At 39.7% G+C, this 25,286-nt stretch overlaps 1 protein-coding gene across 1 annotated transcript; it reads left to right on the top strand.

The window, feature by feature from the left end:
- Positions 1–40: 40 nt before the first annotated feature.
- On the top strand, positions 41–25,286 carry zmat5 (zinc finger, matrin-type 5). The gene is made up of 5 exons (XM_063034483.1): positions 41–175; positions 3,494–3,556; positions 7,999–8,079; positions 12,109–12,205; positions 23,870–25,286. The coding sequence occupies exons 1-5, from the start codon at positions 49–51 to the stop codon at positions 24,012–24,014; spliced, it is 513 nt and encodes a 170-aa protein (XP_062890553.1). The 5' UTR covers positions 41–48; the 3' UTR covers positions 24,015–25,286.

The raw sequence follows: 25,286 nt of genomic DNA, 5'->3' as shown, positions 1-25,286 counted from the left end.
AGCAATGTGAGCCGCCGCCGCCGGGTGCCCGCTCCCTCCCCGCTCGCCATGGGCAAGACTTACTTCTGCGATTACTGTGGCAGATCCTTCCAAGATAACCTTCATAACAGAAAGAAACACTTGCAGGGAGTTCAGCATCAGCGGGCAAAGAAATTTTGGTTCGATTCGTTTCGAGGTAAAAGCGGATTTTAGTTCATTGAGGTTAAGGGTTTGGGACTGGCTGCCCCGATTGTTTGTTGTCGGTCTGACGCGGGCTCACCGAGTTTATAAGGGGATCGTAATGTGGTGGGGGCACAGACAGGGTCCTGGCATCCCAAGGCAGGGTCTGAACCCCAAACGTCGACTCTGCATTTCTCTCCATGGATGCTGCCTGGCTCGCAGAATTCTTCCAGCACCTTGTGTGTGTGTTGTGGCTCTTCTGTGAGGGGCTGAGGCAGGCCCTGGAGCAGTGATTCAAATGGGCGTCAATCATACCTGTTCCACTGACATCTACCATGATGAAGTGCGTTAAGAGTTGGCCATGACCAGAATCAACTCCTGTTTAAGCAATTTGCTACCTGCACAATAGGTCTACAGCAGATGCAATCTCATTGGCTCTCTGCTTAGGCTTGGACCACTAGACAACACCAATACCTATGTCAGGCTGCTTTTTATTAATTACAGCTCAGCGTTGACATCATCATCATACATACCCCAGGTATAAATCCAAACCAGGGCCTCTGTGCCTTCCTCTGCAACTGGATCCTTGACTTCCTCATCAGAAACCACAGTCAGTGCAGATCAGAAGTAATATCTCCTCCTCGCTGACAATCAGCGTGGGCAAACTTCAAGGATGCGTGCATAGCCCACTGCTCTACTCTACATGCATGACTGCGTGCTAGGCACAACTCAAATGCTATCCATAAGTTTGCTGATGACGCAACTGTAGTTGGCAGAATCTCAGGTGGTGATGAGGCGTACAGGAGTGAGATAGATCAACTCATTGAGTGGTGTTGCAAGAAAACCTCGCACTTAGCATCACCAAGACCAAGGAATTGATTGTGGGCTCCAGGAAAGGGAAGTCAAGGGAACAAGCACTGGCCCTCATTGACTCAACAGTGGAAAGGGTGTTCTGTAGAACCAACATATTGATGCAGTTACAAAGAATGCACAACAGCAGCTGTATTTCAGTGGGAGTTTGAGGAGATTTGGTGTGTCACCAAAGACTACCAAGTTTCTACAGATGTACCGTGGAGAATATTCAAACTGGTTTCATCACCATCTGTTACGGAGGGGCCACTGCACAGGATCAGAAAAAGCTGCAGAGAGTTAGAGACTTAACTAGCTTCATCATGGGCCGCAGCATGGAGAACGTCTTCAAAAGGCAATGCTTCAAAATGGCATCATCCATCATTAAGGGTTCCCATCACCCAGAATATGCCCTTTTCTCATTACTACTATCGGAGAAGAGGCGCAGGAGCATAAAACTCAACATTTTAGGACCAGCTGCTTCCCTTCCACGATCAGATTTATGAATGGATAACAAACCAACCCATGAATACTACTTTTTTTAACTCTCCTTTTGCATTCCTTGTTTTTTTTAACCTTTACACTCAATGGGCACTTTATTAGGTACATCTGTATACCTTGTTAATGCAAATACCCAATCAGCCAATCATGTGGCAGCAATTTAATGCTTAGAAGCATGCAGGCATGGTCAAGAGGTTCAGTTGTTGTTCAGATCGAACATTGGAATGGGGAACAAATGTGATCTAGGTGACCTTGACCGTAGAATGATTGTGAGCGCCACAGGGACCGTGTGAGTATCACAGAAACTGCTGATCTCCTTGGATTTTCACATACAACAGTCTCTAGAGTTCACAGAGAATGGTGTGATAAACAAAAAAAAATATCCAGTGAGCAGCAGTTCTGTGGGTGAAAACAGCTTGTTAAAATGAGAGAGGTCAGAGGAGAATAGCCATACTGGTTCAAGATGACAGGAAGGCAACAGTAACTCAAATAACCATGTTACAACAGTGGTGTACAGAAGAGCATCTCTGAACACACAATATGTGAAACATGCACTCGGTGGCTACCTCATTAGGTGCAGGAGGTAGGTAATAAAGTGGCCACTCTGTGTATATGTATTATTGTAATTTATAGACTTTTTTATGTATTGCACTGTACTGCTAAAGAACAAATTTCCTGACATGTGCCAGTGATAGATATTAAATCTGATTCAATAGAATTGTCTGAGGGGAACATGATTATATTGACCTTTTTCATGAATGACCAATTTTTCTCTGTCTCTACTGCCACCTGCTGCAGACCGAAGGGAACAGGAGAATAAACAGACTTCCTAAATTACACACTACTTAATTGGTTACAATGTTGTAGAAATGAGCAAGCAATAAAAAGATTCACAGAACATAGATGTCATTCAAAATTTCTTGCCAGGAGAATAGAGAAGAGATGACTAGTGTCTTCAATAGCCACTTAAAAATAAAATCCATGCTGCCATTGTCTCAAACATTTTTAAAACTAGCATGTTGTAAAAAAACATTTTGATGTAGCTCAAGATGTTTTTTGTTCATTTAATACCACTGCTCTCATAACTTGAGTCATGGGAAGTTTATTTGTGTACATGTTTAATATAACAAATTAATCTTGTACGTCGAATAACTAATTACATTCTAATGGCCTTTTCTCCGCTCATTTGGCACACACTACTTTCTTCAGCATTATACAAATCATACAGTATAGATGTAATCCTTTTAATCCAATTAATCCATTTTCGTGCTTAATGATCCAGTGAAGCCTTATCCCATCTGTATCTCATTCTACTTCTTTTTCAACTGTCTATCTGATGTTTGGTTGTTTGCCTCAACTACTTTACATGGTGGTAATTCCAGTTTCTAGCTGCTACTTAACTACTCAAAAGTGAGAGTACCCTCTCCTATCATCTCTGGATAAGGGACCTTCCAGGTTTCCTATAAAATTTATTAGTTAAGTTCCCACTTTCAGTTTGTTTACATCAAGCAAGATGAATATGGAATTCTATGCATGTTGTCCACAGTTGAAAAGGACTCATTTTTAATGGGTTGGGATTAATAATCTGGTATGAGATGCTTGGGGAAAGTAATGATTTGAAAACTTGTATCATAATGTGCTTTTCTGGAGAAGTGAAATGTAATAAAAAGAAGCAATGCTTAGAAGAATTATGGTATAACTAGTTAGATTATGTAATCATAGTAGTGGGTGTAAAAGCTGTGTCTTTACTGATGTATATGTAGTATACATGACAGAATAATAACTGAAAATGCTGAATTTTGTTTATTTTTGTCTCTTTGTTCTCTGTGTAGGATGCTTTGGCCAATTGTAAAAGCCTAACTATCACATAAATGATAACTTGCCAAACTAAGATATATCTGTGTTTTTTTTTGTTTTTGGAGAAGCCCTGATTAAACATTATTATTTAAGACAATAACTTCTCCAATTTTTTTTTGATTTCTAGATAGTGCGACAATCCTGGCAGAAGAACTTGCCAAAAAGCCGTGCAGAAAGTTTCTACAATCAGGTAAGTCAAGAAATGTCAAAACCAAGTGTAAGAACTGAACAGAGTAATGTGATAAATGCACACTTCGATCACTTCTGGGACTTACATCTAAATCTCATATGTGCTATTGAAAATTAACTTCAAAGTTCAAAGTACATTTATGTCACCACATACAACCCTGAGATTCATTTACTTGCGTGGGTTCATAGTACCAGAAACTCCTTAGAATCAATGAAAGATTGCACCCAACAGGATGGACAAACAACCAGTGTGCAAAACGCAGCAAACTGTGCAAATACAAAAGAAATTTTAAAAAAGTAGTAGTTGTAATAATAATAATAAGTAAACAAAAGTATCAAGAATATGAGGAGAAGGGTCCCTGAGAGTAAGTCCATAGGTTGTGGGAATAGTTCAGTGATGGGGCGAGTGAAGTTATCCCCTCTGATTCAAGTGTTTGATGGCTGTGGGTTAATAACTGGTCCTGAAACTGGTGGCGTGAGTCTTGAGGCTCCTGCCCCTTCTTCCTGATGGCAACGGCAAGAAAAGAGCATGGCCGGGATGATGGATATTGCTTTCCTGCGACAGCGCTTCATGTAGATGTGCTCAGTGATGGGAGGGTTTTACCCGTGATGGACTGGACTGTATAGAATTCTTTTTGTTGGCTTTTCCATTCAAAGGCATTGGCGTTTCTATACCAGGCTGTGATGTATACTAGTCAATATACTCTCCACTGCATTTTTATAACAAGTTGTTCTAGATAACATGCTAAATCTTCGCAATCTTGTAAGAAAATAGAGGCACTGCTGTGCTTTCTTTATGTGCTATTGAAAATTAATTTCAAAGTTACATGCTGGACCCAGGACAGATCCGCTGAAGTGATAACAGTGAGGAATTTAAAGATGCTGACCCTCTCCACCTCAGTGTTATCGTTTCAATGAGGAATGGCTCATGCACTTCCAGTTTCCTCCCCCTAAGTCAATAATCAGCTATTGGTCTTGTTGACATTGAATGAGAGGTGGTTGTTGTGGCACTGCTCAGCCAGATTTTCAATCTCCCTTGTTTATGCTGATTTGTCAACACACACAAAATGCTGGTGGAGCGCAGCAGGCCAGACAGCATCCATAGGAAGAAGCACAGTCAACGTTTTGGGCCGAGACCCTTTGTCAGGACTCTTCGTGATTTTTATAAATGACCTGGATGAGGAAGTGGAGGGATGGTTTAGTAAGTTTGTTGGTGACACAAAGGTTGGGGGTGTTGTGGATAGTGTGGAGGGCTGTCAGGTTATAGCAGGACATTGATAGGACGCAAAACTGGGCTGAGAATGTGAAGTGGTTCATTTTGGTAGGTCAAATATGATGGCAGAATATAGTAATAATGGTAAGACTCTTGGCAGTGTGGAGGATCAGAGGGATCTTGGGGTCCGAGTTCATAGGACGCTCAAAGCAGCTGCACAGGTTGACTCTGTGGTTAAGAAGTCATATGGTATATTGGCCTTCATCAATAATGGAATTGAATTTAGGAGCCGAGAGGTAATGTTGCAGCTATATAGGACCATGGTCAGACCCCACTTGGAGTTCTGTGCTCAGTTCTGGTCGCCTCACTACAGGAAGGATGTGAAAACCATAGAAAGGGTGCAGAGGAGATTTACAAGGATGTTGCCTGGATTGGGGAGCATGCCTTATGAGAATAGGTTGAGTGAACTCGGCATTTTATCCTTGGAGCGACGGAGGATGAGAGGTGACCTGATAGAGGTGTATAAGATGATGAGAGGCATTGATTGTGTGGATAGTCAGAGGCTTTTTCCCAGGGCTGAAATGGCTGCCACAAGAGGGCACAGGTTTAAGGTGCTGGGGAGTAGATACAGAGGAGATGTTAGGGGTAAGTTTTTTATGCAGAGAGTGGTGAGTGCGTGGAATGGGCTGCCGGCAACGGTAGTGGAGGCGGATACGATAGGGCCTTTTAAGAGACTTTTGGATAGGTACATGGAGCTTGGAAAAATAGAGGGCTATATGGGTAACCCTAGTAATTTCTAAGGTAGGGACATGTTCGGCACAACTTTGTGGGACGAAGGGCCTGTATTGTGCTGTAAGTTTTCTATGTTTCTTTCTTACCTTCTTAAGAAGGATGCAGTGATTTTCCACTTTCTCAAGGGTGATTATTGTCATGTACAAAGATTCAAAGTCCATTTATTATCATGGTATGTATGCAGTATACAACCTCAGTAACGCTAACTGCACAAATCATTACATAGAGTTGGGCAAAGGTCTCCTACAAGTCCCTCACCATCAGCTTTTGCAAAGCAAAACAAGACCACTTGTTTTCTTGCATAACCCAGGGTGCTGAATTTGGTTATACCTGTTGCACTGGCATCTTGGCTGGGAGATCATCTTCAAATTAACCATGTCTCTTGAGTTGGAGTGTGTTTCTGGAGCTCAGTTGCTCCTTGATGAATACTTTTAGGGAAGATCTGCAGAAAAGTCTTAAAATTTCTATGATTCTAGGGATGGTAGTTACAGCTCAAAGATGGTTGTGGTAGGAACCATACATAGCTCTATTAGCGGGAGAAAACTGACAATGTAAAGTTAAAATAATACTGAAGTCCTTTGCTTGAATATAATTTTTATATTTTCCTGGAGACACTGAGATTTGTGTCTTAGCATAAAGGTAATGTATACAATGATTTATTTTGATTCATTAAATTTAGAAATCTATGTTTGAGATCTATCCTGAGGTTTTTATGGAATTTTGTTTTAAAATGGGTAGTGTCACTTTATAAACTGAAATGCAAAAGTAATACTGCTTATTGGCTGCTCATTACAGACACGCTTTTTCACCTGGCTTGTAGGTTCAAAAAGTAGTTGGATGCCTAAATGCTTTGAAGCAAAAAAAAATGGATAATGTGAATTATCTCTGGTCAGGCAACATCTGTGGAGAAAGTGGTAAAAATAATTGACGTTTGAGATTGATAACTTCTCATCAGAACTGTGAAATTAGAAAGTAAATGCAATTTGTATTGTTTCTGTTATAAGAGAAGGGCTTTGAGTCTCACTGGTCTGTAAGCTCACTTTTTGCATGTCTGCAAGAGACATTTGTACTGAAGGCTTAGACATCTGTCACAATTCCATTCTCTTGTTAAAGTTTTCTCCCATTAAACTCTTGTTCTTTTTGAGAAGTGGATGAATATAGAAGAAGATGGTATGTAGAGGCATTACCACCATATCAGACCAAATACTCCCCTGTGAGTTGAGCACAAAAAAATACTGATACAGGTTGATCACAGACATGTAATAGCGGATATGTTGAAAGCTGGTTAATTATCCAGTCTTATCCTGGGAATAAATACAAGAGATTTTGCAAATGCTGGAAATCCCGCTTGTGACGGATGGTGTGGAGGTGCTCGACAAAGTGGTCTCCCAATTTACAACGAGTCTCACCAGTGTTGAGGAGACTGCTTCAGGAGCATTGGACACAATGGACAACCCCAGCAGATTCACAAATTGGGGGACTGCTTTGTTGAGCACCTCCAGACAATCAGTCACAAGCAGGACTTCCCGGTGGTCAAACATTTTAATTCCCATTTCCATTCAGACATTTTGTGCCAAGATAAGGCCACCTTTGGGTGGAGGAGCAACACTTTGTATTTCGTCTGGGTATCCGCCAACCTCATGGCATGAATATTGAATTCTTCTGGTAAACAAATTCCACCCCCCCCCCATTCCCCACTCTGACCTTTTACTACTTCTCACCCACCCATTACTTCCCCCTGGGACCTCTCCTCCTTCCCTTTCTCCGATTGTCCATGCTCCCCTCTTATCAGATTCTTGCTTCTCCAGCCCCTGACCTTCCTTGCCCACCTGGCATCACCTATCGCCTCCTGGCTATCCTCCTTCCCATCCCTCCCCCCCCACCTGTTTATTCTGGCATCTCCCCTTTCCTTCTCAATCCTGAAGAAGGGTCTCTGCCTGAAATGTTGACTGTTTACCCATTTCCATAGATGCTGCCTGACCTGCTGAGTTCCTCCAGCATGTTGTGTGTTTGTTCCCTTGGATTTCCAGCATCGGCAGACTTCCTTGTGTTTAGATTTATTATTTTGTTGTTAACAGGATATCAATGACATGATTGATGAGTTTGAAATTTATTTTAGATCTGTTTTAACGAAGTGTTTTAAATTTTGTCATTCAACAAAATAACTTTGGCATTGAGTGGGAAATATACTCCTAGCATATCTCCAACTGCATACCTTTTTAGCAGCTGGTAGAATGTTCATGTTACACCTTGAGTAAGATACTCCAATCTCATTTATTTACTTGGGACTTAACAGTATGGCTGAAATTGAGAATTCCGTCTGAACCTGTATACTTGGATCCCACTGTCCATTGTCGTATTGTTTGATGTTTGTTATTTTATCAATTTGTCTTTGATATTTTTTATTGATTACAATATTCTGTTCTTTTTCTCTGCAGGACAGTGTGATTTTGGGGCTAATTGCAAGTTTTCTCATATGACAGATGAAGATATTCAGAAGTTGAGACAAAAGGTGGAAGGTTAGTGCATGTGGTATAAAAGATGAATATTCTGATGATGTTTGACAGCAGAAAGTCTGATGAAATACTTTTTTCATTTTCTTTGGCTCTGAAGGAGAGGACTGAGGGCTTTGTGTTTGTAATACTTCTTGGTATTATTTTGTGATTTTCCTTATTTCCATTTACAATCTGCCGCGCTCTAGGCTGTCAAAAAGTTTGAAATTTAGTGTTATCTTTAATGTAACTATAAAATAAAACATGGAACAATATTGAGTGAAACTGTCACAGCACTTCAATATGTGATAGTGATACATTGTAATCTGATTACTGAATATGAAAACTAGTTTCCCTGGAACTCAGTTAATTCACCAAGCAGTTGTGCCACACAGATGCCAGAATAATCCCTTGTTTTGTCCTGTTAATGCATCTCATTGGTGACTTTGAGTTGGAGACTATTTCGTCCTTCAGCAGACCTGTTTGATGGATGTGGGTCTAATTTGGTAGAGGTGATGTCCGCCATGGCACCATGAGCTGTCACATTGTGTCATCAGGTCTGACGTGCAAAAGAAAGGATACCGACAACACTTAGTTAGAGTACTGCATTGATTATATTCTTCAAAATTATAGAACAAGCTGGGTTTTTTTCCAGCTACACTTGGTACTGTGAGCTGAAAACTAGTTGTGAAATCTCCCCTACATCAGCTGATTTGCACTGTGTGACTAAATCTACATTGTATTTAAGAAGCAATTCTGATGTTTTTGATGCAACTAGTATAGGAAAAAAGAATCACTGATGTTTGGTCTCTGCTAATATTGTCATAACATTAAGCAAGTGTATATAGAGATGGGAGGAAATGTGTCATTTATCAAGGGCTGCATACATTTGGAAAACTAGAGTCAATTGTAGCAGTAAGCCTGTGCTAGCCAAATTTGATTATATGTTAACCAGGCATAAGTAAAATAACAATTTTGTTTTGATTTGGTTTTAAAGAACATGGGCTAGTTTCAGAAGAATAATGGGGAGAAAAAAGCAACCAATTTCAGACACAATTTATGGAGCAACTGGAACATTTTGGAACACACTACATCCTTGAACAGTCTAAACACATGTCTGCAGCAATATAAATGAATTATATTCATTTTATAAATTAATTACAAAATCCATTTATAATTTCTAAACCAGCTACAGTTTATAGGTGTAATGGCTATAACTGTTGAAATATAATAATGCATCTGTGCAAAGTTCATCTAAGTGTAAAAACAAAAGATGAAGCATAAAACTCTACAAATGTACAGCAAGCTAAATATCCATAACTGTAAGGTCCACAGGTTTATAGAAAATCTCAAGGCCCAAGATACCAAAGGCGATAATGGAGGTTTGTCAAGGTTGTGGGAAAGCAACATTATTGTCACTGACATTCCAATTCAGTGAAGAATCAGCATGATAAAGAATCTTTGAGAAATTTGGTTTGCCTTTGCAGCCCTAATAATAGTGTTTCATTCAATGATGCATTGATTTATTAGGGGCTGACCACACTGTTGTAAAATATCCTAGCAAGTAGGCAAATGACCAGTTCTTCAGACACAAAATTAAAAATAGAAAATGCTGATAGCGTCGATGGAGGGAATCATGTTTCATATTGCTGCCTTTTCTTCACAACAGTTTTGATGAATTTTTTTCATTTTTGGAATTTGAATTTTTGTTTTCAAATGCTTTCTGCCCCCTTCCTCCCTGACCTTTCAAATTTTGGGCAAATCTGTACAGAATCTCACTGAATCAGAATGTTTCAACAACGTGTTGATGTTTTTTTCATAACTGCAGTGAGTCAAAAGAAAACAACTGTTCCAGCAGGTGGAGCTGTTGGTTCTTTCCCACTATCGACCCCACAATGACTACTATGTAAATCAGAATCAGATCAGATTTAATATCACCAGTTTATGCTGTTAAATTGGTTAATTTGTGTAATATTCCATCATTTCAACATAGGAATATGAGGACCAGAACAGTGCATATAGATCTAAATGGCTTTTAAAAGGGTTTGTAAGATTACCTTTTTTAAAGGGGTTACATTTGCATAGGCGCTTATAAATCCTCCAAAATTATAGACTTTTGGACATTTTAGTGTGATCATAACAGTGGATAGAAAAGTCAATTTGTGCAACAGAGTTTTACCATAACTAATAGATAAATAGCCGGATATTCTTTCGAAGGAAACTTGGTGGCTAGTCCATGGGAAACTTCTGAGTATAGTGGATGGATTTTTGAGGATAGTGGCTTGAGAGTCTGGGAGCTTGGAAAGTCTGTTGAATATTCATCAAAAGATACCACCTCTGATAGGAGGACTTTCTGTTTTTTGAGTGTAATTTTAAAACTGGATCTTTAATATTAAGTATTTAAGAGCGTTTTGGCAGATATTCCACCATCTTAATGAATAACTGTTCTGTAAGTACTTGTATAATTATACTTGAAATACTGAACCAGGTTTGATACTTCATGGTGTAGTCTATTGAACATATCCATCATTCATTGGGCAGACCAGTTTAACATTATCCCTTCATTAGAGCTTCTTCCCACGTCCTTCATGATTCTGGAGGCTGTAAATTAGACAACTGTTTATTGTTAAAGCCTCCACAGTATTGACACTCCGTTGCATTGAATATAGACTACATCTGTGCTCTCTCCTAGCAGCTTAAGTACAAAATGCTTTTGTTCAGATTTAGAGGTTAAGTTGAATGGTCATTAACTCTGTCTTCCACACAAATGTTTATACATTATCTGTTTTTTATTACCCAATTTAATAGGTTTTCTTTAAGATCCCAAATCTCTTACAGACTGTGCACAAGACATCTCAATAAAAGCAAAACAACAATCAACAGAGCAAACTGAAAACGGAAATATTATTCCAGTTGAAGGAAATGATGCTTAAACTGATAAATTGTCTGTTGAGCCACATTTTATGATATATACTGTAAGATTTATATCAGAAAGAACTGTAAGTAGGTTCCTCCTTACCCAACTGAAAAAAATGTATAGTGTAGAACCTCTGCTGCTTACTCAGTCAGTAATTTAATTTCTGTAGAGACAAAACTATTCCAAAATCAAAACAAAACATTTTCCACTTGCCTGTGACTGTGACGTGCCCCCAGCTCCAATGATTGCTTCAAAAGTCAAACCCTTTATTCAATCCCTAATGATCAATTAACAAGCATACAATTAAACATTTTTGAGCATTATCTCAGTAGTCGGCAAAAGATACGACCTCCTCTGGTCCCAAACTACAAACTGCGATGAAATAAGCAAGAATACATAGCTTATTCCCTTTGCTCTTACCATGCTCCCCTCCACTCACGTGACTAGTTACTGTAATAAGCGTAATAAAACACCGCAGTACAGAATACAAAGTGTAAACAGAACAGATAACATGGCTCCTACAATTTGACTGATTGATCTTTTGTGTTCCTGCAGTAGGTCTTTCAGTTATCCTTTAAACCCTGGAAAATATGTTTTTCTCCCCACACTTTCTCTTGCTGCTCCGCGTTTTGATCATTCTTGTGACTGCTTATCTTTGCTTCCTGAGGTTGAATTTCTTCAGTGTATACCACATTTCCTTCACATTATTTTAGTGTAACGTTTTGCCTTGTTGATTCAGCTATTGGGAATATAATGTATGTAGTGTACCCAAGAAGCTAATCTAGACAAAGAATTGGTTTAAAAATTGGCAGTGTCCACAGACTACCTTGGATAAGAGCAGTGAGGCAGCAAAGAATGTTGAGGGTTGATTGGGAAGAAAATAGCAGGAAGTCAGAAGGGAAATACAGTTTGTGTTTCTGATATTTATCAGCTTTGCAAAGTTAAATAAAATAAATGTAAACCCTACATGTAAATGAGTGAAAACCCAAAATTTACCTGCTTTGTCTACTGTCCTTTGAAAACATGGTAATATGCAATTGTAAAAAAAAGTAGTGTGAGGGAATTTTCAAGTTTCTTGAGGTAATTATTCAGATTTAATATTTCTGTTATTAACATTATTTAAAATTAATTTGTTGCAGATGAAAATAAAGTTGAACAAGATGACAGGCTAGCTCCTAGCATTGATGAATGGTTGGCTAAGAGAGCCAAACGAAAAGAAAACAAATCACACACAAGGTAATTTGCATGTAATGCATGTGAGTTGTAATATGTTATCAGCTTTGTAACAGAATTACACTTAACTGGCTCACTTTTTATCTATTCCTAAAGCAGCAGGAAATTGTAACTAAATACAGTAATGTGCAAAAATCTTCGGCACCCTAGATTTTTTATACAAATTTTGTTTTAGATGTTTATCTTTTGTCTTCTGCATCAGTGTGTCAGTAAAGAGCAAGTTTTAGATTTCTGAACATTCATTTTCCAAAAAATTTAATGTTACAGAGATTTTTAAATATTTCATTAAAGGAAGTAACATCAAGTAATCGACCACTTTTCAAATAAAAACCTCATTACTTTGTAGGTATATAGCCAAGCGCATGATTAAGCAAAGATAACAAACAGGTCCCAGTGATCAATGACATAATGAGTTGAATGAACTAAACTGATTAAAGGACATAGAAACGGGTGTAGAAGGAAACAAACTGGGCTAAGGACAATCAGACCTAGAGGTGAGGGTGTGGCAGGTGTGACAGTTTAACCTTCAAATCATCAATTCTTATGCCTTCGCAAGAGTGAGCATAGTAACAAGACGCAAGTTAGTCATCTTACATCAGCAAGGTTTCTCCCAAGCAGAAGTTTTGCGGCAGACAGGAGTTTCAAGCTTTTCTGAAGAACTACAAAGAAGCTGGCAAGGTTGGGGACCAGAAACACAGTGGCTGGCCATTGAAACTGAGTGCAGCAGATGAGAGGTACGTTAAACCGGCATTCCTTCTAAATCAGAGGAAATCCAACCCTGCTGTCAGCTCTGAGCGCTCAGAAACCACTGGAACTCTAGTGCACCCCTCTACAGTCTGGGGAAGTCTTGCTAGAAATGGTCTTCATGGAGACGTTACTGCCAAAAAGCCAGTCCTCCAAAGTGGAAACAAAGCCAAGAGACTCACCTACGCACAAAAACACAAGGGCTGGGGTGCTGAACAATGGCAGAAAGTGCTTTAGACTCTGACAAGTCAAAATTAGAAATTTTTGGCTCAGACAGTTTGTCCGTAGAAGAGTTAGAGAGCACTACGTGGATGAGTGCCTGCAGCCGACTGTGAAGCACAATGGAGGTTCCCTGCAGGTTTGGGGCTGCATTTCTGCAAATGGAGTTGGTGATCTGGCCAAAATTAATGGAATCCTCAATGCTGAGAAGTTCAAACAGATTCTTTGCCATCATCCAATACCATCAGGGAGGCATCTGATTGGTGAACAACTTCATTCTGCAGCAGGATGATGACCCCAAAAGAACTATTTTCAGTGAAATGAAGATCGAGGAGTTCCTGCAACAGATAGCATGGCCTCCACTGAGCCCTGATCTCATCGTCATCGAGGCTGTCTGGGATTACCTGGAGAGACAGAAGTAAACGATACAGCCAAAGTCTGCAGAAGAACTGTGCCAAGTTCTCCAAGAAGCCTGGAACAATCTATCAGCTGCTTTTTCTTATAAAACTGTATGACAGTGTACATAAGACAATTGATGCACTTTTAAAGGCTAAGGGTGGTCACACCAACTATTGATTTAATTTAGTTTTTTACTGTCATTGTCCTTTAAAGTAACTTTTTTGATATTTAGAAACATTTCATTATTTACCTTGGCGTTACAGAATTTTATTACACATGTTATAATACTGTTGCACTATTGTATATGGGAAGTTAACCAGTGAAAAGTCATTTTTAAACTGTATGTAGGGACAAAAGTTATGTAGTGTACCACGTTGCATAGTGGTTAGCATGACACTATTACAGCTTGGGACATTCCAGAGTTCAAGATTCAATTCTGTGGCATCTGTATTGGAGTTTGTACATAGTCTCACAGTCCAAATATGTACCGGTTAGTAGGTTAATTTGTCATTTTTCAGTGTCCCACGACCAGGCTAGTGTTAAATAGGTAGGTTGTTGAGTGGTGCAACTCGTTGGGTTGGAAGGGCCTGCACACTTTTACTCCAAATAAATAAATACATAAAAGCATTAGACTTATCATAAGATAAGATAAAACTTTATTTACCCCAAAGGAAGTTATTGTTGCAAGGTTGCTCAGTCAGAAATATCTACCTTAAAATACAAAGTGTAAGCATTGAGGTACGAAAAAGAATATAAATGTGCACTAAAAAGTAAAATACAGATGTGCAATGAAGCCCTATACTTAAGGCGAAGGAGTTGTAGAGTCTTATAGCCACAGGGAGAAAGGATCTCCTCTGGCATTCAGTGGTGCATCTCCGTGGAATCACTCTGTTACTAAAAGTGCTTCCCTTTTTGTCCACTACTTCATGGAGGGGGTTCGAGGGATTGCCCATAATGCCCCGTAGCTTTTGCAGCATCCTCCACCCGGGCACAACCACCAGGGAATCCATTTCCACCCTCCAGAACAGAACCAGCCTTCCATGTTGATTTATTCTGATGGGGGTCATTCTTATGTTTTATAGCAGTTAACAGAATAATTTTGGGATGTGTTTTTTTGAGGTAGTGAAAAGATGAACTTGCAAATACAATGTTAATATGAACAGTGGAATAATGTGACATTCAGTGCATATTAAAATATTCTTTCCCCCAATTGATCACAAGCACCCTCATCAGTTGTCTACATATATTTTATGTTCTAAAGATTTGTTTTATAAAAAATATGCAGCATTTTCCTTTATAAATGTACAGTAAGTCTGACACATTGACATTCGTTCAAGTTCAAAAGGAAAACATACATGGATGGTAAAGAACAGTAATATTAAATGATAGTGTTACACTTCCAATATTGAATAAGATAGAATTTAGCAAGTTTGTAAGAGAACTGTATCAGAATTTGAAAATGGGTCTCGGCCCAAAACGTCAGCTGTTTGTTCGTTTCCGTGGATGCTGCCTGACCTGCTGAGTTCCTCCAGGATTTTGTATGTGTTGTATCAGAATTTGTAGTTATAAGTGTTTGTACATGAAATTGATGCTCTTGGTAATGAGAACTGATAGCTGAAGAATGTGATGTTTTTCCAATTCATGCGCCAGCAGCTATGGGCATTCTGCTCAAATATGATGCATACTGTATGCTTCGGTATGTGTTCCATAACCATGATAACCACGTTCCATGCAGGTTATTTTTAGCTGAGGCAATTCAGTTTGAGGCATTCAAGAGTCAAATATTTATTGACTTTTAAGGAGGGTCATTATTCTCTTGCTAGCACTCTTGTCTCTTGTTTACATTTTAGATGAGGTGGAAGACTTTTTATTGTTGTTTGTTATCATGATTTAAATGAGCAACTATACAAATCAAAATGTAAGGCAAATACTATATGTTACAGTAGCACATTGATTTGTATGATAAAATGCAAATCAATATTGAATGTGCTTCATGTTTTCTTTGAGATGCGTGACTTGGGTAAACAATAGAGCTTCTGCAATGCATAAGCAGTAGGGGAAGTTAACTAAAGATGAACCTTCTAAATGCTGAGGTGCAATATTGGTCTGGGAATGGGGAAAAAACCTTGCTTCCTTGAATAGTAATAAAATGCATGTGACATGATCTTTATTTCATGGAAAATTGTTGGGATTAATGATAGCACTGTTCAGCAGTGAATACTTGGGTGGAGTTCAAAACCTATTATGGGAAGAAACCCAATATCTTCTTGGTCAAACAGCATAAATGCTCTCGGCTGATCAAGAATTGTTTTTATATTTTGAATCTTAATTCACCTTGGCTGCAACTAGTACAAACACCTGGCATTTTTAACTGTGGGAAGCCTTTCTGGATACACTTCAGTATTAATTCTATCACTCCAACTCTACATGTCTTTTTTTTGAGATTCTATTAAGCCAGATTGCTTGCATGTAAAATACTTTCAATTTATGTCCATAAATAGTGAAATAAGTTTCTTTTTAATATTTCTTTGAACCATTTGTACCTTTGTTCTGCAGCAACATATTCAAAATATCTCCTATCAAAATATCACCTGCCAGGATTAGAGAGCAAAAAATTATTGTGGGGCTCTGTCAATTACGTTTGACATTTAATCTAGGAACTGGTTTGACATGCTGCCTGTTTTGAATTCTAAAGTGTTTTCTGAAGTATTATGTTGTAATTGTTTTCACTTTTATTTGCTGACCAGTGGAATGGAATGGTGTCTTATTTGGGGTATTGTAGAAGAAAATTTGTGAATTTGTAAATAAAGAATGGTTAAATTGTCCTAACCATTTTAAATTCTATAGATAGAACATGGAACAGTACAGACCCTACAGTATTGTGTTGACATTTAACCTATTCCAAGTTCAATTTAACACTTCCCTCCTGCATATCCCTCCATTTTACTTTTATCCATGTTCTTGTCTAAGAGTCTCTTAAATGTCCCTAGTTTCTACCTCTGCCACCACTCCTGGCAGGATGTTCCTTGCACTTACATCAAAGTTGCTGGTGAACGCAGCAGGCCAGGCAGCATCTATAGGAAGAGGTGCAGTCGACGTTTCAGGCCGAGACCCTTCGTCAGGACTAACTGAAGGAAGAGTGAGTAAGGGATTTGAAAGCTGGGGGGGTGGGGGGAGATGCAAAATGATAGGAGAAGACAGGAGGGGGAGGGATAGAGCCGAGAGCTGGACAGGTGATAGGCAAAAGGGGATACGAGAGGATCATGGGACAGGAGGTCCGGGAAGAAAGACAAGTGGGGGGGGAGTGACCCAGAGGATGGGCAAGAGGTATATTCAGAGGGACAGAGGGAGAAAAAGGAGAGTGAAAGAAAGAATGTGTGCACAAAAATGAGTAACAGATGGGGTACGAGGGGGAGGTGGGGCCTTAGTGGAAGTTAGAGAAGTCGATGTTCATGCCATCAGGTTGGAGGCTACCCAGACGGAATATAAGGTGTTGTTCCTCCAACCTGAGTGTGGCTTCATCTTTACAGTAGAGGAGGAAGTGGATAGACATGTCAGAATGGGAATGGGATGTGGAATTAAAATGTGTGGCCACTGGGAGATCCTGCTTCACCTCCCCCTCGTACCCCATCTGTTACTTATTTTTGTGCACACATTCTTTCTCTCACTCTCCTTTTTCTCCCTCTGTCCCTCTGAATATACCTCTTGCCCATCCTCTGGGTCACCCCCCCCCTTGTCTTTCTTCCCGGACCTCCTGACCCATGATCCTCTCGTATCCCCTTTTGCCTATCACCTGTCCAGCTCTCGGCTCTATCCCTCCCCCTCCTGTCTTCTATCATTTTGCATCTCCCCCTCCCCCTCCAGCTTTCAAATCCCTTACTCACTCTTCCTTCAGTTAGTCCTGACGAAGGGTCTCGGCCTGAAACGTCGACTGCACCTCTTCCTATAGATGCTGCCTGGCCTGCTGCGTTCACCAGCAACTTTGATGTATGTTGCTTGAATTTCCAGCATCTGCAGAATTCCTGTTGTTTGTGTTCCTTGCACTTACCACTTTCTGTGTAACTCTGACACTCTGCTCTACTTTCTTCCAAACACTTTAAAATTATGCCCTCTTGTATTAGCTATTTCCACTCTGGCGAAAAAAGGTGCTGGCTGTCCATTCTATCAATGCCTGTTATCATCTTATACACCTCTGTCAAGTCACCTTCCATCCTCCTTTGCTCTAAACTGAAAAGCCCTAGGTCGCTCAACCCTTCCTCAGAAGAAATGTTTTGTATTCCAAGCAGCATCCTGGTAAATTTCCCATGTATCTCCTTCAAAGCTTTCACATTCTTCCTATATGAGGTGACCAGACTGAACACAGTACTCCAAGTGTGGTATAACCAGAGGCTTACAGATCTGCAACGTTACCTTGGGGCTGTTGAATTTAATCCCATGACTAATGAAGGCCAACAGTCAATATGCCATCTTAACCATGCTCTGAATTTGCACAGCAGCTGAATATGGTCCAATTCACCAAGTCAAAGCACTCCTGTAAGCAGTCTCCCACCTCCCTTGACCATTCCTCCTTGGTCTTCACCACTGGTGCTATGGCCTTTAGTCTCCACCTTATATGGAGTACATCCAGGTGATCAGATTTTGCAAAATGTGGGCACAGGATGGCTTAGTAAGTGTTCTTGATGATAGTATAACAGTGATAAAGTGTGTTGGCTCCTCTGATCGCACAGGTGATATGTTGGTGATAGTTGTTCAGAAACTTTTTGAAGCTGACCTGGTTGAAATCTCCTGCAATGATAGGGAAGACATTCAGAGTGTGCGGATTCACGCCTGCCGAATATGTTGCTCAGCTCCTTCAGAACCTACCTGACATTGAGTTAGGGTGGAATACACACTGCTACCAGGATGATGGTGGAAAACTTCCTGGGCAGATTGAATGGACGACATTTGACTGCTTGATGTTCCAGGTTGAGTGAGCCGAACAGAATCAGAACTGCCACGTTTCTGCACCACAATGAGTTGATCATAAAGCATACTCCACCTCCTCTGCTTTTAAAAGACTGAGCTGTCCTATCTTTGCGCAGAATGGTGAAGCCATCGAGCTGCAACACTGTGTCCGAAAGGACAGGTGTGAGCCATGTTTCCTGATGTGCCTCTGGTACGGCAATTTTGCTTTGATGTCTTCAATTTCATTTTCCAGAGGTTGTACATTCACAGGACAGTTGGGAGGGCAAGTCTAAAGCCTCTGCATTTCAATCGGACCAATAGACCGGCACAGTGTCTCTGCCATCACTTTCTTTAAGGGAAACTGCACTCGCGACCAGAGTTTGCCATCTGAGGTTCATCGACTGTGTGTACCGATTGATTTTTTTAATGTCTTAAAATTATGCTGCTTACTGAAGGATCTTGGGGTCCATGTCCATTGACTACAGGGTGACTTTGTGATCTCTGTCTCGAAGGCTGGCATTAGAAATCTTTCAAGAGGGTGATCACATGGCCTTGATGGTGTACCAGGTAGGGCTCTGAATACTTGTGCCAACCAACTGGTGGGTATGTTCAAGGACATCTTCAATCTCTCACTGCTGCAGTCAGGTTCCCACCTGCTTCAAAAGTGCAATAATCATACCAGTGCCCAAGAAGAACAGAGTGAACTGCCTCAAGGTCTATCATCCATCGCATCCACTATGATGAAATGCTTTGAGAGTTTGGTCATGGCTAGAATCAATTGATGTTGAAGCCAGGAGCTGGACCTGCTGCAATTTGCATATCGCCTCAGTGGGTCATCAGATGCAATCTCACTGACTCTTCATTCAACCTTGGATCAGCTGGGCGATACTAATTCTGATTCTCCTTCCTTCACACTTCTAAGAATCCTGCCATTAACCCCATATTCTGCCTTCAAGTTGACAATCCAATATGTTTTATTTCAGACTTTTCTGGGTTAAACTCTGTCTGCCACTTCTCAATTCACCTCTGCATCCTATCAATGTCCCATTAAAACCTGTGACAACCTTCTACACTATCCACAACATCACCAACCTTTGTGCCATCTGTGAACTTACTAACCCACCCTCCCACTTCCTCATCTAAGTCATTTATAAAAATTACAAAGAGCAGGCGTCCTAGACAGATAACTGTGGAACACTAGTGGTCACCAATCTCCAGGCAGAATAAATTACACTCTATCTGCTGCCAACCCCTGCCTTCTGTAGGCAAGCCAATTCTGTATCCATATAGCTGGGTTTTCCTGAATCATCACATGCCTCCTGACTTTCATGGACTTTCCTTGTTGAGCACCTTACTAAAATCCATAATTAGTCTTTTCTAAAAATACTTGAATTCCAATTGAAGAACATTAAATGTAAATATGATGTTTGAAGTATTACTTTTGACTTGTGTGAGGGATTATCTATTTTGTAGACTTTTAGATTGTCTTTTTGGATGGCATCCAGGGAAACTGGCTTAAAATACAGCCTTTAAGATGTGAAGTTGTAATATTCTTCACTAAAGTTAATGATGTTATACACTTATCACTGTACAATATCAAAAATAGGTGGAAACACCCCTATTACATTTCTATTTTAAAGATCTTTAGATTTGGGAGTTGCCTTAGAGAAATGACATACAGAGCATTGCAGAAGAGCTGTCTTGTGCAACATGTTCTGCTGAAACAATCATAATTTGCTTGGCATTGTTATGTAATTTAGTGCTTTGTTATTTCGGAATAGTGGAGGATCTTGGTAATCCTCTGATTACTTACCTAGGCGAGGGATCACATTCAATATCTGGCCTGAAGTCTAATATGTTGTTTGTGTTTTTGGATCTTTCTAACTTGTACTTAACACTTAAGATCTGGAAAAAATAATTATTGATGGATCCTGGTCATTGAGGTTCAAGAGGTATTAAAGCATTTGTAATATTCTATACTTATGTGGGAGAAACTAATGTATTAGCACTATGTATAGCTCCCATTTATTGCACTAAAGAGTGTGAAATGCAATTTCATTGTAAGCTCTGCCGAAACACACACACAATGTTGGCAGCCCTTTTCAGGACCTTTCTCAGCCGAAACATCGACTGTTTATTCATTTCCATAGTCGCTGCCCGACCTCCTGAGTTCCTTCAGCATTTTTGTGTGCATTGCTTTGGAATTCCAGCATCTGCAGAATTTCTTGTATTTATCAACATAACCTCTGTCTCTTAACAACAACAATTGCTCATGCTATACAAATAAGATTCCCATTACTCTGACATGTTTAATGATACTGTTTTGACCATGTGAAGCAAGCACTTTTTTTTTGAAAACTTGGATGAGAGGCATCATAAGGGTTTAATTAGTTCTGTTATCTAATCAATAAAATTGATTTCTATCGCTGAACTGAAAATTTAATTGTTCAGGCAAAAAAAATTGAAATTCAAACTGGTTATGCGACATTACTATCCTCAGTGGACAAATTATTTATTCAACAATTTTTTTTTGCTGGGTAGCTAAAAGGACAAACAAATTGATTAGGATTCGTAAACTTAAAAATGAGTCTGACTTCTTCATGAAACACTTGTTCAACTTATGCAATGTCTACCTATTTTTTCTTTCTTTGGTTGCGTCGTTCCCCGCTCCCACCATAATTTTGCAAATGATGCAAGCTTGAAATAAGAGCGATGAACTCAATCATTCCTAGCAGCTCGCTTATCTGTGTCTACGGTAATTTATTTAGTTCTCATCCTGAATTTTTAGATGTTCATAATCTGGTTTTAGTGGTGTGTGAATTTAAATTTGATATTAATTATCCATTATGGCCACGTTGATTGCTTGTGGATCTGCATTTCGATGAATCACTTCTCTGTGCTTATTTCGAGTTACACTGGTTTGTGCTTACACAGTGTACCTAGTGCTGAGCATAATCCCACAAGGATCAGTTTTAAGTATGTTGTGGCTGCCACATGTCCAACAAGATGAATGGTTGTGTTTCAAAGCACTTAGTTAGCTGTGAAGTGCTGATGTACAAATAAATATAGAATTGAATATATTTTGTATTCATCTCTCAGTTTTAAGAACTAGTGTTTGTTACCTCTCATTTCTTTGGTGTTTAGTTGCACTGCTGTTTTTAACTGCATACAATCTATACACTACTAAAACTCTCATGCTCTGTCTGTCTGTTTGTGACCTCCAATTAGCGCAAACAGTGCATTACAGCGGCACTTTTTTTGGCTAAATCGAATTAAGATGCGCTTACAGAATGTAGGCAAAGTTCAGGATTATGTATTCGTATAAAATTGCTCATTCACAAAAATCAACAGGCTCGCTTTCAGCCGACAGCCAATCCACCATCATGGAAATCGGTACGTGACAGCCCGACGCGTGTGCACGGCCAGCCTCAGCAGTGACACCTACTGGAGCAAAAGGGCAGGGCAGCTCTATTTCCAGGGGACGCATTCTGCTAATCACCATCAGCATGTGCAGGATTGGGACAGATCTAACTGCCACCCATCAATAAGAGATAATTAAAACTTATTGTAATGACGTACTTCGAGACGCCCGTAAAACCCTTTGCTGCAGTCAAAGGTCAGCAGTGACTGTATCACGTCCATTTAGGAGAGCGCTAACCACACCATCAAGAATAATCATCTTTTGGTGTTACTGCTTCGTTTCTTCTATCCAGCATTAGGGTTAAAAAAAAGGTCAGCCCAATTATGCTGCGTGGAAAGGGAAGGGAGACATTATGGTCAAGAGATGACGCCAAAAGTCGTCGGGAAGCGGCAAGGGGAGGGAGAGAACAAGAATCGGATGAGCCAAGACCGCACGACTCCAGGATCAAAGACTCAGGATAAAAAAAAGGATGAGAGAAGAAGAGACAGAGGAGGAGAGGCATGCATGTCTCCAGGATCAGAGACAAACAACAAATAGCAGAAGAGATGAAGAGATGGGGGATGAAAGGAGTGCACATCTCCAGAATGACAACGAGAGGCACAAGGGTGGCAGATAAACCAGAAATTTAATGTTCATTTTGGTCACATCAGACTGCACTACCCTTCTCTCAAAGGGTGCCCCAACAGGTCACCCCGTTGTCTAGTTTAGTTATAAGACCATAAGACATAGGAGCAGAATCAGGCCATTTGACCCATCAAGTCTGCTCTGCCATTTCATCATGGCTGATTTATTATGCCTTTTGGTGTGAAAGGCTCCAAAGGCCCTGAGCTCTTTTTATACCATGCACTGCCTCGCCAACAACTGACCTCTCACCCTGATTGCAACCTGCTGAAAAGTCCCAAAAGCACCTGAGATCTGCTGCTGTAAATGCTGTCATTGCATTTATATCCTCAATATATACTGTATGCCTATGCCTATGCCTGTAACTTGGAACTTGAACATGAATTCAAATGCTGCAAATCTTCAGGTGCAGAGCCTTTAGTTTTGTTCTTATTTTTCTGTAACCTCTAGTCTGATGTTCATGTAGGTTTGGCTATGGCTTCATGTTTTCCTGTCAGTTTTTATTTATTGAGATACAGCACAGAAAAGGGTCTTCCAACCCTTTTAGCCACGTTGCCCAGCAATCCCCCAATTTAACGCTAGCCTAATCGTGGGACAACTTGCATGACCAATTAACCTACTAACCATAGGTCTTTACCTACTAACTTACTAACCACAGTCTTGGACCCTGGGAGGAAGCTGGAGCACCCAAAGAAAAACCCGCACAGTCACAGGGAGAACGTTCCTTATAGACTGCAGTGAGAATTGCACCTGGGTCGCTGGTATTCCAAAGCATTATGTTAACCAGTATGCTACAGTGCTGCCCTTTTTCTTTCTTTCATTAATATGTACTCTCTTAGCCTCTAATCTTTGATATACCACATCTTTGCAACTTTGATTCCTTGTCTAGTTTAAAATACTCACTACATCCCTTGCTCTGTGCTTTGCTGAAACATTGGTTACAACACATTTCAGAGTATACACAGGCCCAAATACTGATGAAGGAGCCCGTGAATGAAATGCATTGCCACAATCTTAAACTGGCAAATTGTCTTAACAAGTTTTATTTGTCTGAAATGTTAATTTAAAGATGATTTTCACTCTCTTGTTGGGATTTTTTAAATGTTACCCTGAAGTGCAATATTAATATGAAGTTCTGAAGTTAAAATTACTTAAATTGAATGCTACTGAATATTGCACTACCAAGACCAACCAGTGGTGCATCCCATTACTGATCTTTCTTCTACTGCACTGTGATATCATGACTATTCTTTACTTGAGAATTTGTTGTATATTGTAGTAACATGAATATTACAATATTATGTCATATTTTATTACAGTGATCTGGAAGAGGAAAAAGATGACGATGTGCCTGTTATGTATTGGCTACCTCCGGGATATCATGCAGTCCATGAGTTACCACCTTCTCTACATCCACCACCTCCTGGAGGCTGGAAGACTGCACTGAATGTTGAATGGGGTTAACACACAAGGACATGTGAACAATACAAAAGCTTGACTTGTGTTACTTTAACTGATACACTTGGAAGTTTATAAGACTTCTGAAGAAGTTTTATTTGCACATGCAAGGGCCTTTTCTCACTTGCTGCATCATTTTATTGTAATTAGTGACAGCAAAGGAGCTGTTAAAAGCAATTAATTTTTGAAGTAGATCTACTAGAAAGACAAGTATACATTCATCAGTTGAGACTGCCTGACAGTACTAAATGTCTTCTTTAAAACTAGTGGTTGTAGATAAAGATTTCTAAAGCAGTAGATTATTGCACCATTCTTAATTTTCTGAGTTTTCCTGTCAGATGTTACATAGAAAGTGCCTGAAGTCTGCCTAGGCCATAGAAATGTAAGCTTCATACTCTGTAGGTTCTATTGATAGTGGATTGTATTTCATTTGAAACTAGTGGTATGTTTCAAAAATACTCTCTCTGTTTGCACATGTAATACATCTGTCATATGTAGTAATGGGGGTCCCTTGTTAGTATTTGACCACCACTTGTTAATTGTCTAAATAATATAGCAACACTACTGAATTTGAAATCACAGAAAATGTGCAAATCAAAAGAATGAATGGTTTGAAAATCAAAACCATGAAGGAGTTGGCACTGAATAAGTACTGATTGCTGTACGGTTCAGTTGACCCAAATTTAATCCTGATTTTGGCTGGCTGACGAGTTTGCATGTTTTCTCCAGGACTGTACAGAGCATGTCTGTTTTCTTCTTGCTTCACCCACCCCGGAGCGATTGCGTTTCCTCCTACTTCTCACAGATTTGCTACTATAACTTACCTCCAGGGTAGGTTGGTTGCAGAAAAAATGTGAGACAATTTGCATATCGATTGAATTGTGTTTTTTTTATTGAGTTGCAAATTGCATCAGAAGCCTAGGCCTGTGACTCTTTTGCTTGAACAGTTGCAACCACATCCCTACATTCTGATTGTGAGGGTTTGCACAATTTACCATTGGTAGAAAGAAGATTTCACTTCTATTTTCCACCAGTTAAGTATTATTTTCATTTTGGGAGGATTCATCTATTTTTTTTCAAAATGACTTTGAGGCGAACTGATAATTAAATTTCCATGTATTTGTTCGGATTTACCGATGAGCAACTATTGTTTATTTAAGTTATGAATTGGTAGATGTACAAACTATGGGCAGGATTAAGCAACTTGATCCTTTGAGCCTGCTCCTCCATTTAATAAAATTGTGGCTGATTATAACTCAACTATACATTGCTGTCTGT

Source organism: Mobula hypostoma, chromosome 27 (genome assembly GCF_963921235.1).
Source record: "Mobula hypostoma chromosome 27, sMobHyp1.1, whole genome shotgun sequence".
Classification (NCBI taxonomy): domain Eukaryota; kingdom Metazoa; phylum Chordata; class Chondrichthyes; order Myliobatiformes; family Myliobatidae; genus Mobula; species Mobula hypostoma.
The sequence above is the reverse complement of the archived record's forward strand: the minus strand, read 5'-3'. Positions and strand labels throughout refer to the sequence as shown.